The sequence below is a fragment of the Epargyreus clarus genome, unplaced genomic scaffold (genome assembly GCF_041222505.1).
Source record: "Epargyreus clarus isolate Ecla_fem2 unplaced genomic scaffold, WU_Ecla_fem_2.2 ptg000017l, whole genome shotgun sequence".
Lineage (NCBI taxonomy): Eukaryota > Metazoa > Arthropoda > Insecta > Lepidoptera > Hesperiidae > Epargyreus > Epargyreus clarus.
In genome coordinates this window covers 12,548,281-12,561,886 of record NW_027332225.1, presented here as the reverse complement: position 1 = coordinate 12,561,886, position 13,606 = coordinate 12,548,281, and the positions used below count along the sequence as shown (strand labels likewise).

The 13,606-nt window shown below is 34.4% G+C and overlaps 1 protein-coding gene across 1 annotated transcript in view; it reads left to right on the top strand.

The window, feature by feature from the left end:
- The window catches only part of LOC140749259 (uncharacterized), a 79,291-nt gene that overhangs the window by 4,847 nt on the left and 60,838 nt on the right, over window positions 1-13,606 (top strand). Inside the window, exons 9-20 of the mRNA XM_073082302.1 lie at window positions 112-275; window positions 550-727; window positions 3,352-3,435; window positions 3,520-3,578; window positions 3,734-3,781; window positions 4,304-4,418; window positions 4,922-4,984; window positions 5,557-5,654; window positions 6,214-6,393; window positions 6,992-7,211; window positions 7,557-7,720; window positions 8,151-8,318. Of these exons, the coding sequence (XP_072938403.1) occupies window positions 112-275; window positions 550-727; window positions 3,352-3,435; window positions 3,520-3,578; window positions 3,734-3,781; window positions 4,304-4,418; window positions 4,922-4,984; window positions 5,557-5,654; window positions 6,214-6,393; window positions 6,992-7,211; window positions 7,557-7,720; window positions 8,151-8,318 (1,541 nt within the window). The remainder of the gene's footprint in view (window positions 1-111; window positions 276-549; window positions 728-3,351; window positions 3,436-3,519; window positions 3,579-3,733; window positions 3,782-4,303; window positions 4,419-4,921; window positions 4,985-5,556; window positions 5,655-6,213; window positions 6,394-6,991; window positions 7,212-7,556; window positions 7,721-8,150; window positions 8,319-13,606) is intronic.

Here is a 13,606-nt window from a genome sequence, read left to right as displayed (position 1 = left end):
TTAATTTAAATTAGAATACCTATACAATAGATACAAGTATAGCGGGTAGTCTTCTTGTGCGAACTACAAAAGGTTAAACCACCTTTTTAAAATGTAAGAATTTTTTTTTAGCCAAGCAAAAAATGTCGCCAGAGCTTCAAGCAGCATTTGTGGATATTGTTGACTCAAAAACATGTAACGATCTCCTGAGACCAGTCTTCAACAGACACTTCCAAGGTGTTGAGCCGCACCAGCTATGTGCTGGCGTGCTGGCCGGGGGAGTGGATGCTTGTCAGGTAATCTTCATCTTCTGAATGTTTAAAAACCGTTTTGTAAGTGCAATCAGTTTCTGATTCAATAATATATTTCGGAAATAGCTTTTTACTAGGAAAAATGATTCAAAATGTGTTTTTTTTTCTTTCTGCCCAGTGGTTCTAACCAAATAAACCACAGTAGAATTGTATTACTTTGTTATTACAAGAATATAAAACATTTAACATGCATGATATTTTACTAACAGAGTAGTATTTTACGGAATAACAATAATAATAATATTTACTTACTTTTAAGGGTGACTCCGGGGGTCCACTTCAAGTAAAAATTCCATTACCGATCACGACTGAGGGATCGATGTCATACGTCATCGGAGTGACGTCGTTCGGCGTGGGATGCGCACGCGCAAACACCCCCGGCGTGTACACTCGAGTTTCCAGTTTTATTGATTGGATAGAAAATATTGTCTGGAAGTGACATACAGGAGAATATACATGACATACAGGCTTATAATGAACTGTTAAATGTGACATTAATTTAGAATTTTTTTTAGTTATTTTAATAATATACAAAGTAAAATATATTAATTTCCCATGGTGTCATCTTATTTTGTTATCTTTTTAGAACCCTTAGAATTTCGTGAAAAAAACACATTACGAATTTATTTATTTAAAAATAATTCATGGAGTGTATTCGCTATGATATAGCTCCCATTATTGCATATTGATATTTAAAATATGATATTATGAAAAATGTAATTGAATATTGTATTTAATTTAAAATACATTGGTACTAACGACGAATAATGACTATAACTACATACAATTATTACACCGACAAAACAACAATACAAACAATTATTACACCGAGATTCACAGTTGACCTTGCATTATGCATACGACCTTGCATACGACGACCCGCGTGGCGGAGCGGCCACCATACTGGTCTGACGCGCAAAGGGTCCCGGGTTCGATCCCCGGCCAGACAGATGTCTAAATGATGAATTTAGATTTGTTTCTGGGTCTGGGTGTTTGTGTATATGTCTATGTGTGTGTCCACGGCACCCACGACACAGGGAATCCTAGTGTGGGGCTGTGAGTGTAGAAAGCGTTTTTTTTTTTTTTTATGGTATGTACCTACTACCTCCTTACGCGCGTGCGTTTTCTCACGAATCTATTAAACGAAAAAATGTTTAGAACAAAACTTGTTGCAAATTTTATACTCTATATGTTTTATAACAGATGTCAACATCAATATCGTGACAAGTCTATTTTGTGATACCTTGAATAACGACGTGAACACTAGACTTTTGTAATAACTTAGAACATCTACATGAAGGTGAAATCAGGGTTGTTGCTGATGCAGGTTTTTACTAGATCAGCTGATGCTGATGCTGATGCTGATTTTTTCAGATTAATATCAGCTGATGCTGATGTTGATGCTGATATTTAAAAATACTAAATAATAAATATATTTTATACTGAGGTATTTGTACGTCCCTTACGAGAATAGTCTTTTTTAACCACCTTCACAAAATGAGGAGGTTTCTCAATTCTACCATATGTCTTTTTTATGTTTTGTTCGCGGATAACTTCGTCGTTTATGAACCGAACTGGATGATTTTTATTTTGTTGGAAAAAAAGATATTTCCAAAGTAGTTCCATTATAAGAAAATAAGGGTCTGATGACCAGAGAAATCGAGGGGAACTTTCAAAAATCGGAAGGGCGACTAGTGCATTTGTAAGATTTTTAGTATGTCATCACTAAAAAAGGTGAAAAAAAATATTAATTAAAAAATACAATCGACTTCCATGTCACTACAACGCAAAAATCAACTGAAACAAATTTTGGCTCAGCACATATCTCTGAAGCCGGCGCTCATATTGAACACGTAAACAGCGTGTTTGTCGCCGCTGTCCGCCGTTATCCAACAAAATATATATATCACCGACTTCAGAACCATGTACCAATCCAACATCCACTTCAGCTACCCTCCACTCTGAAGTGACACAGAAGTCGGCATTTATTTGTTATTTTTTTTACAAATACTACACTGTGTCGTATATTTGTTCAAAAACGAAAATTTGGTCATATTGCACTTTTCACTGGATGTGGCATTATGAATTGAATACATAATTCTGTTATTGATTGATTGAACTATGATCGAAAGTTATTGATGTCTGACCAAATTACGTTGTCAATACAATCGAATGATTGTTTGATGACAACTTGTGTTTATAAACTTCTGTGATTGGCTAAAACTCCACGTGATTTAAGCTCGGTCCCGCCTTCAACGAACACGTTACAATTTCAATATCAGCATTAAATATCAGCATCTTTTGTTGCGGATGCGGATGCTGATGCTGATATTTAAAAGAAAGCTGAAAATCAGCGGATGCTGATGCTGATATTCGCAACAACCCTAGGTAAAATCCCTATCATGAGTGGTCTAGAAAAATAAAGAAAACTTAAATACTTAAATTTAGACTGATGAATTTATTTCACGTGGAATGTATTGTCTAAATTGTTTTCTTCCTTCAAAAATATTTTGTGATGTTCTGATTAGGAATCGTTATCAACCCATTACTGTCCTATAAGAGGGCACGGACTTCCTCTAAGAATGAGAAGGATTAGGCCACAGGCTAATTGAACCCTGATCTCTGACCGGTATCTGTTAGGGAATATCATATAGACGTTCCACATGTTGCAATTGTTTTATTCCACAAAAGTATTACGGGATCATTAAAAGCCACAGCAAACACTATGATAGTCTTAGAATATTTCAAATTTAAATTAAATAATAACTACTACAATCGATCTCACTTTTTTAATTAATGACAAGTAGTAAACCACAAGTATCGTCTCTAATTATGTTTAATTGTGTGTAAGCAAGTAAACAGGTTTATTTACGATTTTCCGTTACTTACTATCAGTTGTGAATGTGTGTCATGAACATGAACACGTATAAACGTATAAGTAAACATAAAGTCAAATCAAACACAGGGATAATGTCATAAAAATAATAACAATGAAGTGAACAATTTAGAATGGCTACAGTTTCTTGAATATTATAATAAAGTGTAAAAAAGTAATTATTTTTATCAAATCATAGTCGTTTTTGCGGGTGTAATTTCGACATTAACATGAAGTGCGTTCAAGTTTTATTTGTTTTAATAATGACAGGTAATATAAAAAAATAATTAATAATTTTGTTTTGAGTGAATTGTCGAGTGTCTCGTGAATATTGGAATGTTAATTTTGTTACAGTTATATCGGATTGCGTATATGAAACATTAGCAGACATCAAACTGATAAGAGATAAACGGGTAATATTTTATTATTTATAATGTTACAATAATTATAAAAAATATTAAAAATATATCTGTTAAGAAAATAAAAACAATCCAATATTGTTAATTAAAATAGGATATAAAAAAAAAAACTTTAAACATAGTAGTGAATATTTTTTGCATCTTTACAGCAAGATAAACCATGGATTTGGAATGAAAATAATAGCCAGCTAACGAGGGTAATGTATTTTTGAAAAATATTAAACATTATATTCTTGAATCAATAAAAACTCGTAAATATTTAAAAAAAAAGCTCAAAATGTGGCTATTGCGACAATTTTGTTAACTTCCGAGAATTACTTTAGAAAAACAAAAGCTTTTTTTTACATAATAGATAAATATTGGTATATAGGTTAAGCTATTTCACGTGTATACGTAGTATGACGTAGATTAGTTCTATACATTACAGCAACGTAAAGAACCTGTGAGGGGAAGAACCTTTACAACCGTTCACCTTGAAACCGATAATGGCTAATTTACGTCGTTATTGTGATGTATTTAGCGTAGTTAGCTATTACTTGCTTATTAGTATGCAGCTTTGACCAATGTGTTCGAGTTATCTATCACTAACTATCTGATTGGTTATTTATTATTTATTATATCACTACTTGTAGGTTTATCATTTATGGGTTCATCATAAACATTTCTAGGTTATAACTGTAAAGTGATCGACTAATATTTATTATTAGTCTATTTTCCAGAATGATAATAGAAATATCAACTTGGATACCACTACAACTGGAAAACCTAATCCTTGCAGTCCTTTCGTGCCAAATAAGCCAGATTTCAGTAAACAATACAGGATCAGCGAAGCAAGTAAGTCTTTACTCTTTTCTGGGAGTACTCTGTAAAATGATAATACTGATTAGAATCTGGATGCATTGCAATGCTCGCTATTCTGACACGTCCATATTGATGGCAAAGGAATCATCGACTATTTCGACAATAATGAAACTCGTTGATCGGGACCCTTGATAAGTAAAATAGAAGGACACTTCACCACTTTGAAATTGAATGAAACCACAAAAGGATGACTTTCTCATTTATTGTTTGAATTCTTGACAAATAAAGAACATTCTTAGAAAATTTACGCATAAATAAAAAAGTATTTCAAACATTTTAGGGACCATTTAAAACGGAGACGTGGCAACACTTTATTTACGCAACAATTTCAATTCTCAAAATTGGTTACACTTTCTTGTTAGGAGTGATCAACTGATGTATTTTACTCATCTAAGATTGGGACACTAAATGGATTTAATACAGAATACAGAGTGCTGTATAGCCAATATCTAAAATATTATATTTGTTATTTTCAGAATGTTTTGAATACATTTGGGAACTTAAGAATCGCGATGACGTTGCAAAACATCGTTCAGCTTGTGAGTATAATTTAATTGTAATATTACATATATGTTTTTATTCCAATTTCGAATGACATAATTTCGATAAATCTATATATCTGTCTGTATGTCTATTTTATTTATACTTCTACTTCATATGTTCCATCACTGGCCGCCACATAATTATGAGCGAGTCAAACACGCGCAATCTCCTTCATTGAAAAGAAATATTTGCGACTGTTTTTATTCCAAGAATACGAGATCAGCAATACGCACCAATGACCAAAGGGCTGGGCAGAGAATTTGCTTAGCTATTCAGTGGGGTAATGTCGCCAGTGTTTTGGGAATTCTTCTGAAGGACAGCAATTTGGATATTTAATTATAGTTACTATTTTTATAAAGATTTTTTATTTATTTGTATAATAGTTAAATAAGCTTAGAATAATATATATAGCTTAGTTAGTTTAGAATGTTGTTTATGTTTATAAGTTTTACGTATAGGTCAAAACATATTAAAATTGTTAAGAATACGAGAACGAGAAAAATGAAAATTGTAAGAATTGAATCAGTGCTTACAGAACAAGTAAAAGTGAATTGTATTCTTTTTCTAGGCTCCAAAATCCGGGCAGAAGACGATAAAAAGCGTGGTATATTTCGTGCTAGTGGAATCGGAGGTAGAGACACGCTACCTGGAGAATTTCCACACATGGTGAAAAAGTTGATTCTTTATTTCTATTTAGGGTTCCGATCTACTTCGATATACACAAAAAATATTAGGCGGTGCTGTTTTGATTTGAAAGATGCAAGGGAGGTATACTTTTACTAGGTGCTCCAACTCCCCAGGAGTAGCGACGCATCTGTGGTCATGAGGTTGGCCTAATAATAGTTAGGATTCTCATCTTATTTGGGGTCGTCTTATTCTGTACAGATAGTATCCAGTTAGTAGCTACTTACCTATCAGTGGTAGTGCGTAGCATATAAGTAGCAAACGAATCTAACCAACCTTCGACCACAGATGAGTTGCTTATCATCAGGAATGGGTTGCACCCGTCCTCCTGTCTCACATGTGACACTAGACACGAATTACAGATGCAAGGGTGATGCTATAGTCGAATTACCAATTACGTTTTTTTTATTACTATAAAATATTAGCGTATGCCCGCGACTTCGAACAGTTTCGTAAATTATGTAATTATTCGTAATTATTCATAAATATCAATTACAAGATAGATATATACTTATTAACAATATTTTATTTCATATTACAGGGAGCGCTGGGCTGGCGAGCGGTGATAGGTACCTGGTTATTTATGTGCGGTAGCTCGCTCATAAGTTCTAAGTTCCTGCTGACAGCGGCACATTGTTCTAAGATATCCTCAGCTGATACCAGAGTTGCTGATACTAGTCCAGAGATCGTCAGGCTTGGGGATAAAAATATTATTGATAACGTAAGTAGCGCAAGTTGTAATAAGATTAAAAAGACGAAGACCGGATGAAGTTAAAGGAGTGACTTTGTGATGGTCCCAAAAATTATAAAATAACTGATCAAGTACGTGTTGACCTCGCACAACGGGGATCTCGTACTACCATTTGAAGTAGAACAGAACCTACTAACTACTAACCTACCTAATAGTTCTCCATAACTGCATATTAATAGAGAATTTCAGATATTTCTTTTGCCAAAAAAAAAAACTACACAAATGAAAGTTGAAATTATTTTTTTTACGATATTAATGTTGCCCACTTGATGGTAAGTGGCTACTGCCGCCCATGGGCATCTGAAATCAACTTCAGATAAGGTTAGATTAGCCTTAGCCTGAAGTTAGTAGCCGATGCTTTGTTATTCCTGAGTAGTAAGTTGTAACGCCTCAGAGAAGTATCCAGCAGCGCTTAAATCTACTGTAATTAAGCAGAAATAGGTGTGGCGATGGTGTCTGATTCGAACCATAGAGGATTCTACCACATTGAAAATTTAGTTCACTCGTAATATAATCATTTATTATTGAATACTGTTTCTATTGATTTCAATTTGTTATTTTGTTATAGTTCGCAAATGGCCGAATACCGGAAGACAAACAGATTCTTCGATTTATTGTCCACCCACAGTACAAGCCGCCGAAGAAGTACTTCGACATCGGTCTGATCGAGCTGACAAGTGAAGTTACATTCAACAGATTCATACAGCCGGCGTGCTTGTGGAGTAAAGCTGACACTAGTCCATTAGGCACAGAAGCCGCCGTTACTGGCTGGGGAACCGTCGATGCAGGTTAACTTGGTTATAACGTTTTTTAATATGTTCTACGCCTGTTATTTTTATTTTTGATCGACTTCCTCAGAATGATTGTGAAACTATTAAGTTGCGGCAGTTAAACAATATATTAAGAAATGTGTTAACATCAAAAGTGTTGCTATATTTTAAACTGCCATAACATTGGTGTTATATTGGAGGTCGAGCATCATACGCAATGCGTTGCTGACGCTAAGGACTAAATTGGATTGGATTTTATTTATATTGTTGTTATGAGTTACAAATACCGATGCGAATAAATGCGAACCATGTAAGCCACTACCCGCTTTAAAGATGCTAGTTTAATGGTAATTTTCCTTTTAGCTAAACAAAAAACGTCACCGGAGCTTCAAGCAGTATTCGTAGACGTTATTGACTCGGACACGTGTAACGAGCTTCTGAGATCAGCCTTCAACAGACACTTCCAAGGCGTTCAGCCTAATCAGCTGTGCGCTGGCGTGCTGGCCGGGGGGCATGATGCTTGTCAGGTATATGTAGTCTGATGAATGTTCTTTATATCATGGGGCACAGGTGTGAATATCTGTGCCCCATGGTTTCGCCTACGTTATGATGTGTTAGAATCTTATCATTTTAGCCATACGAATTTCACGGGTCATCTAGTTTTTAATACATTTTTTTATAAGTTATGAATAAAAAATTAAGTTAAGCTATATATTTTATCTAGACATACAAATTATATATATTTAATCGTATAATAATAATATAATTCATACAAAATGTAAGCTGGGAATACTTTACCTGCCTAGCTATCGTAATAAAATAAAGTGCAATAGAAATTAATGAACTTTATTAGAAAATTAAATATTTTTATTATGTACAATACTGTTTAGCCTTATTTACCCTTCATTATTATTTATATTAAAGTTATAAAAATCATTTTATGTGTTTTTTTTCAAGGGTGACTCTGGGGGTCCACTTCAAATGAAGATTCCGTTACCGATCACGACTGAGGGAACGATGTCATACGTCATCGGAGTGACGTCGTTCGGCGTAGGATGCGCGCGCGCAAACTACCCCGGCGTGTACACTCGAGTCTCCAGTTTTATTGATTGGATAGAAAGTATAGTCTGGCAATGACGTATGGCAACAAGTCAAATATAAGCTGTTCAAAGTGACGTTTTATTTAATTTGGTACCAATTTGGTTTGTATTTTTAAAATAAAATATATTTCAGATTCCTGATAAGCTCTTTCATTTGATATGACACTTTACCCCCAAATTACCTCTTAATTCAAAATTCATTAAAACTTCTAATTTTTCAATCAATATGTTACATAATTTGCGGGATCACAAAATCACGACCTAACTTGTGTCCATCATAAGCGCCGACTATGTCCCTAACCAATCTTTTATTTTAATCATTTTTTACTTTGTAGTGATACTGAAGTCGGTTCTATTTTTTATATATTTTTTTATAATAGGCAGTAGGCCTATTCGTTCGGATTTTACCCGACAAACGTAACGTAAACAAACGTAACATGAGTTCTATTTGTTTCCGTACTGTATTGTTCACTCACCTATTGAGAGCAACAAATTTACAATATTCACTATATTACTCAAACATTTTAAATAGAAATGTTTTTATAATCTATGATAATTACACCAAATACAATCCACACTTTAATCAAAGAAATCATCAAATTAGCATCAAAATACCATACATATCAGGGAACCGGTCGCCAGATTTGTTTTATTCTTCTACACATTTCAATGAGACAAAATTATTATTTAATTATTTAGGTAAAATTGATTATATTTTGCATCCTGTTACTATTGCATAGTAGCATTTGAGGCGCAATCGCTTTCCTTAAATTTGGTTTTGTGCATATGAATCAGTACATAATCAGCAGCCATTTGAGCAGCGCGTATTCAATGCTATTTATAAACTAGTTGTATTGTAGTTAGGATTCAATAGAATAATACCCAATTAACCAGTGAATAGTTAGTTGTCCGTTATTACCAACACAACACAACCTTTGTCATGAACAAAAAATATTGTATTTGTAATTATTCCATTTTTTGAATTCAAATAATTTTTGCGATGAACTGTGTGGGACTGTTGTTGATATTTATAACAACAGTGACAGGTAATACTGTGTCGAATACGAATTATCGATATATTTTAAAATAAATATTTATTTTGTGTTTATTTATTTTTTAGTTATATCTTGTTACTCTTTGTGTGAAGTGCTTAACATGGAATCATATCGTCCGAAACGGGTAATATTTTTATCTGTACATGTTTAAACAGTACCTATTTTTTTATTAAACCTGTAAATAAAGTAGCTGATGTTATATTCTTATGTTTATTAAAGCAAGATGATCCATGGGTTTGGGGAAGAAATATACAGGAAACATCATATTCTAATAATGTAAGTATTACTTTTAGCCGATTTCCTAAAGATAGAGATTATCTTTTCATCGAATTTAATATACCAGTAGCCCTGTTATTTTACATATTTTTGATGAATTAGCTTCTACCCATCCAATTCTCATGAAACTTTTAGTGAACATTGAGTAACTAGATGATGATGATATGATGAGTACACATTGATATGATAGAAAATTTGACCTTCAACTCTTCAATCCTGATGATGTAGAGGTTCTGCCTCATAAACAATAGTAGTCATCATAAACTTGCTAAATCAGTTATTTGTTGCTAACTCGTGTGTTAGGTCAAAGACATGTGATAAAAAAATTGAGCTTCAGCTTGTAAGCCATTTAGTACTTTCACACGACGTGTATCCATGTTCTTAAGTAAATATTCGTCTCAGCATTTGTCTCGGTGGACTTTAGCACTCTATTTAGTCATCATTTTAACAAGTGTGTTGATCAGGGTTCCCGGATCGAATGAAACAGTAAAATAATTTCCTTGTCCAAGATAGGTAAAACCCCAACAATTATAAGCCTATTTAAATACTGTTGTTCTAAGTATTTTTTTTAAAAGTTTCTACTAAACTTCTACTAAATGATGGAAACATATTAAAGTAAATAATATTTAACACCAAAGACCATTCAGATTTACTAAAGGCTACTACAGATGCTAGTGATCAATATATTTAATTATCGGGAACAAGCACAAGCTTTAGGTATATTTTATTTCTAGTCTAAGGCCGTTGACTGTCTTGATCATAAAACCATATTCTTAAAATTACAATCATAACAATATTACAAATTATAATTTTTAAGTAATAGAGTCCAACGAGTGCAAGTAAGTATAGCACTATCAGCAGGCTTTAATATTAAAGTAGGTGTACCTCAGAGCCCTATCCTAGGTCTGATTCTATTTTTAGTATATATCAATGATTTGCCGTATGTAGAATTTATTTGAAGTTGTTTTGTTTGCTGATGAGTGATGATACTTTTAAAACACGCAAAACGACAAACACAGGGTACGAACAATATTAATGAAACACTTTGCTTGATTAGAACTGGTTTGATGCAAATAACCTAGTCCTAAATTCTAACAAAACTAAATCTGGAGGCACGGCAGTGCCTCCGCCAAGTCGAGCCAAAAGAAGCGGCACGGCCGTACCATACTTTTCCCGAAGCAATTCGGCCCATTTTTGACCCCCTGTAACTTCGTTGCATATGAAGCGAGAAGCCTGAATTTTCAGGAGCCAAGCAAGCATTGTATAGAAACGGTACATTTCAAATTTCATTCAATTTGAACAAGTAGTTTAAGAATTACAAGTAGTTAAAGTTCGTAATTTTGTCACTCACTCACTCACTGACTGACTGACCGATCATCAAAAGTTTAAGGCACTTCCAGCAGACATACAAGGTTGAAATTGAGAATACAATTAGTGTTTAGTATATAACTCATGGAAAATATTAATAAATATAAAATATTTTGCAATTTCTGTCCAGTTATCTAGATACACCAACTACATTAAATAACTTTGTATCCTATATAAGTTATATAGGATTACAAAGTTACATTTGCAGTTAATGAATCTGTGTTTCTGTCCGCGAAATGTACGAGTAGTAGGGGAGCCCATGATGTTAAATGGGCAGAAACTCGAGCGTCAATAGGACGTATACGATTGTGTAGATTACACGTTAGAGTGAAGAAAAGGTTGTGTGATATTTTTCGATTTACCGTGGGAATAGTTTCTAGATGATTCGAAAGATGTTAAAAGCAGAGTCAGACATATTCAAGGCGCGGCAGGTTAGTGATAGAGTATATATCTCTGATGTCGGAAATATGTTTATCTGCTGGTTTGGGACAGTCATACGAGAGGTAAAAATGGAAAAAAAGTAACCAGCGCATTAGATTTTCAAAGGGGATATGAAGCTACCTCAGATGAGTCGCCCATTCGAAAGACTGACGATTCGATTCGAAAGACTGTCAGTGACTCTTCGAAGATTATTATACAGGATAAGATTATTATACAGGAAATTCCAGCTGATGTTTTACTTATCATAACCCTTCATCTGACGATTTAGTGGAGGGGTTTTTTATACTGACGATTTGAAAAAAAAAAATAGAATGAGAATGTATAAAGAATAATGTATTTTCCATAAAATTTGCCTTTTCCTTTAGTTTGTTATACACCATTACTTTCCAGGGATCCAAGCTAATAAATGGCGCTATCAGATAGTGCATATTTTCTAGCATTATTTCCTTTGTATTAAAAAAATACCGCACTCGAGTATGTCCAGGTATAGATTTTTTGCAACCTTATTACTCCCTAACGCCGCCCTCAAACCATCAGATTATAAATTTATTGTTTTCAGCATGTAATTAAGCTACTATAGATAATACGATTTTTTATTAATAGTCTGATGGACTTCCCTGGTTGAACCCCCAAATGGATAGTTTAAGATACTCTATAGGATGTAAGGTATCTCCCATATCTTAATCTGCCGCGTTCGAGTCACTCTCGAAATCCCGTCTTGGGCTCCCCTACTATTATAGGCGACGTCAATTGTTTTTATTCTCGAGACAAAAGACGTTTTCAATTCCAACTTCAATTTAAATTCAATTCAAATAATGGGTGAAGTGCGAATCGAACTCGTACACTGAGGGTTCCGTACCACAACAATATTTGTTTATTATATTTTTATTTTTACTAATTGATGTTATAGCAGCCATATAATGCATTGTGAACATTTCAAATGAAAAACGCTAAAAAATAGCAGGTCCTTATATGTTTGTCTCTGTAGTTCCTGGACTAAAAAAGGGTTACGATATCCCGTGCCGGTCGTAAGAAGCGACTACAAGGAGGCTTCCGGGGTTGGGAGTGGCAAGAGGGAGCTCGAACCGTCCAATAAGTGTCCCCGGGAAGGACGGCGGTATGTGTAGTCGCATACCGTCGTGAACACCGGATAGTTTAGGAGGAGCGAAAATTGTTCTCCCAGGGCAGAGCTCGATCGGGGCATCGCGCTTAAAGGACTTCTGTTACGTTCAGTCGGAGATCCCGGAGTTCTCCAACAAACGTTGAGGACGGCCACCGGAGGATTTTAGTGCGGCTAAAGTCCCACATAACCCGGCGTCACTCCCACGTCGTCGAATACCTTTTGAAGAATTCCTCCTCATAAAGAAAAAGAAGGTCCTTGTATGGCAACTCTCCTTTATTTGAAAGTTTTTCTTTTTTTTCTTTTAGTACTTATTGTTAAAGCGGCCACCATTATACATATTCCGTAAAAAAAATAAATTTCTATCTATTAAGGTTCCAGAAATAGAGCTCTATGTCAGACAGACAAACGGACAGCTTAGAAATAGGGTTCCGTTTTTACCCTTTGGGTATGGAACCCTAAAAAGTTATATAATATCAAAAACATTCCGAATTTCTGACAAATGTCATGAGAAAAAAACTAGATGTTACGGCTAATGTGCCTAAATCAGTTAAAACGCAGATTAGCTTGTCCATTACCTAAAGTACAAAACGAGATTGTATCAATTTTCACCCCTTGACGTCGACCCGTGCATGCCATGATGCGTCGTCGTGTCATGAATTTACGACAAACATTGTATATTTTCACGAAACAATATCGCTTTGCGGCACGATGTCGCTGTGTGTCACGATACGTCGTCGTGTCGTAAAAAGGCATGTGTTTTAGCCCTAAGAACAAGTCTGAAAAGATGTTTCGAATTTTAACTACATAGTTAATCTGCATATTTTCTAGCTAATCTTAAGACTGCCTAGTTAATGTGTATGCAAACGTATTCTACAATCTAACGGTAACATACACAAAATACAATAACTGTCGTGAGGTAAAGCAACTGTCGCCGTAATATAAAATAATAATAAGTCTGTTTCCAAGGAAACAAGTGTTTAGGCAAATTTTGGCCTTATTGCGCTTAAATAAATGTCTGTACGAATAAAAGCTTACATATAAAAATTTACA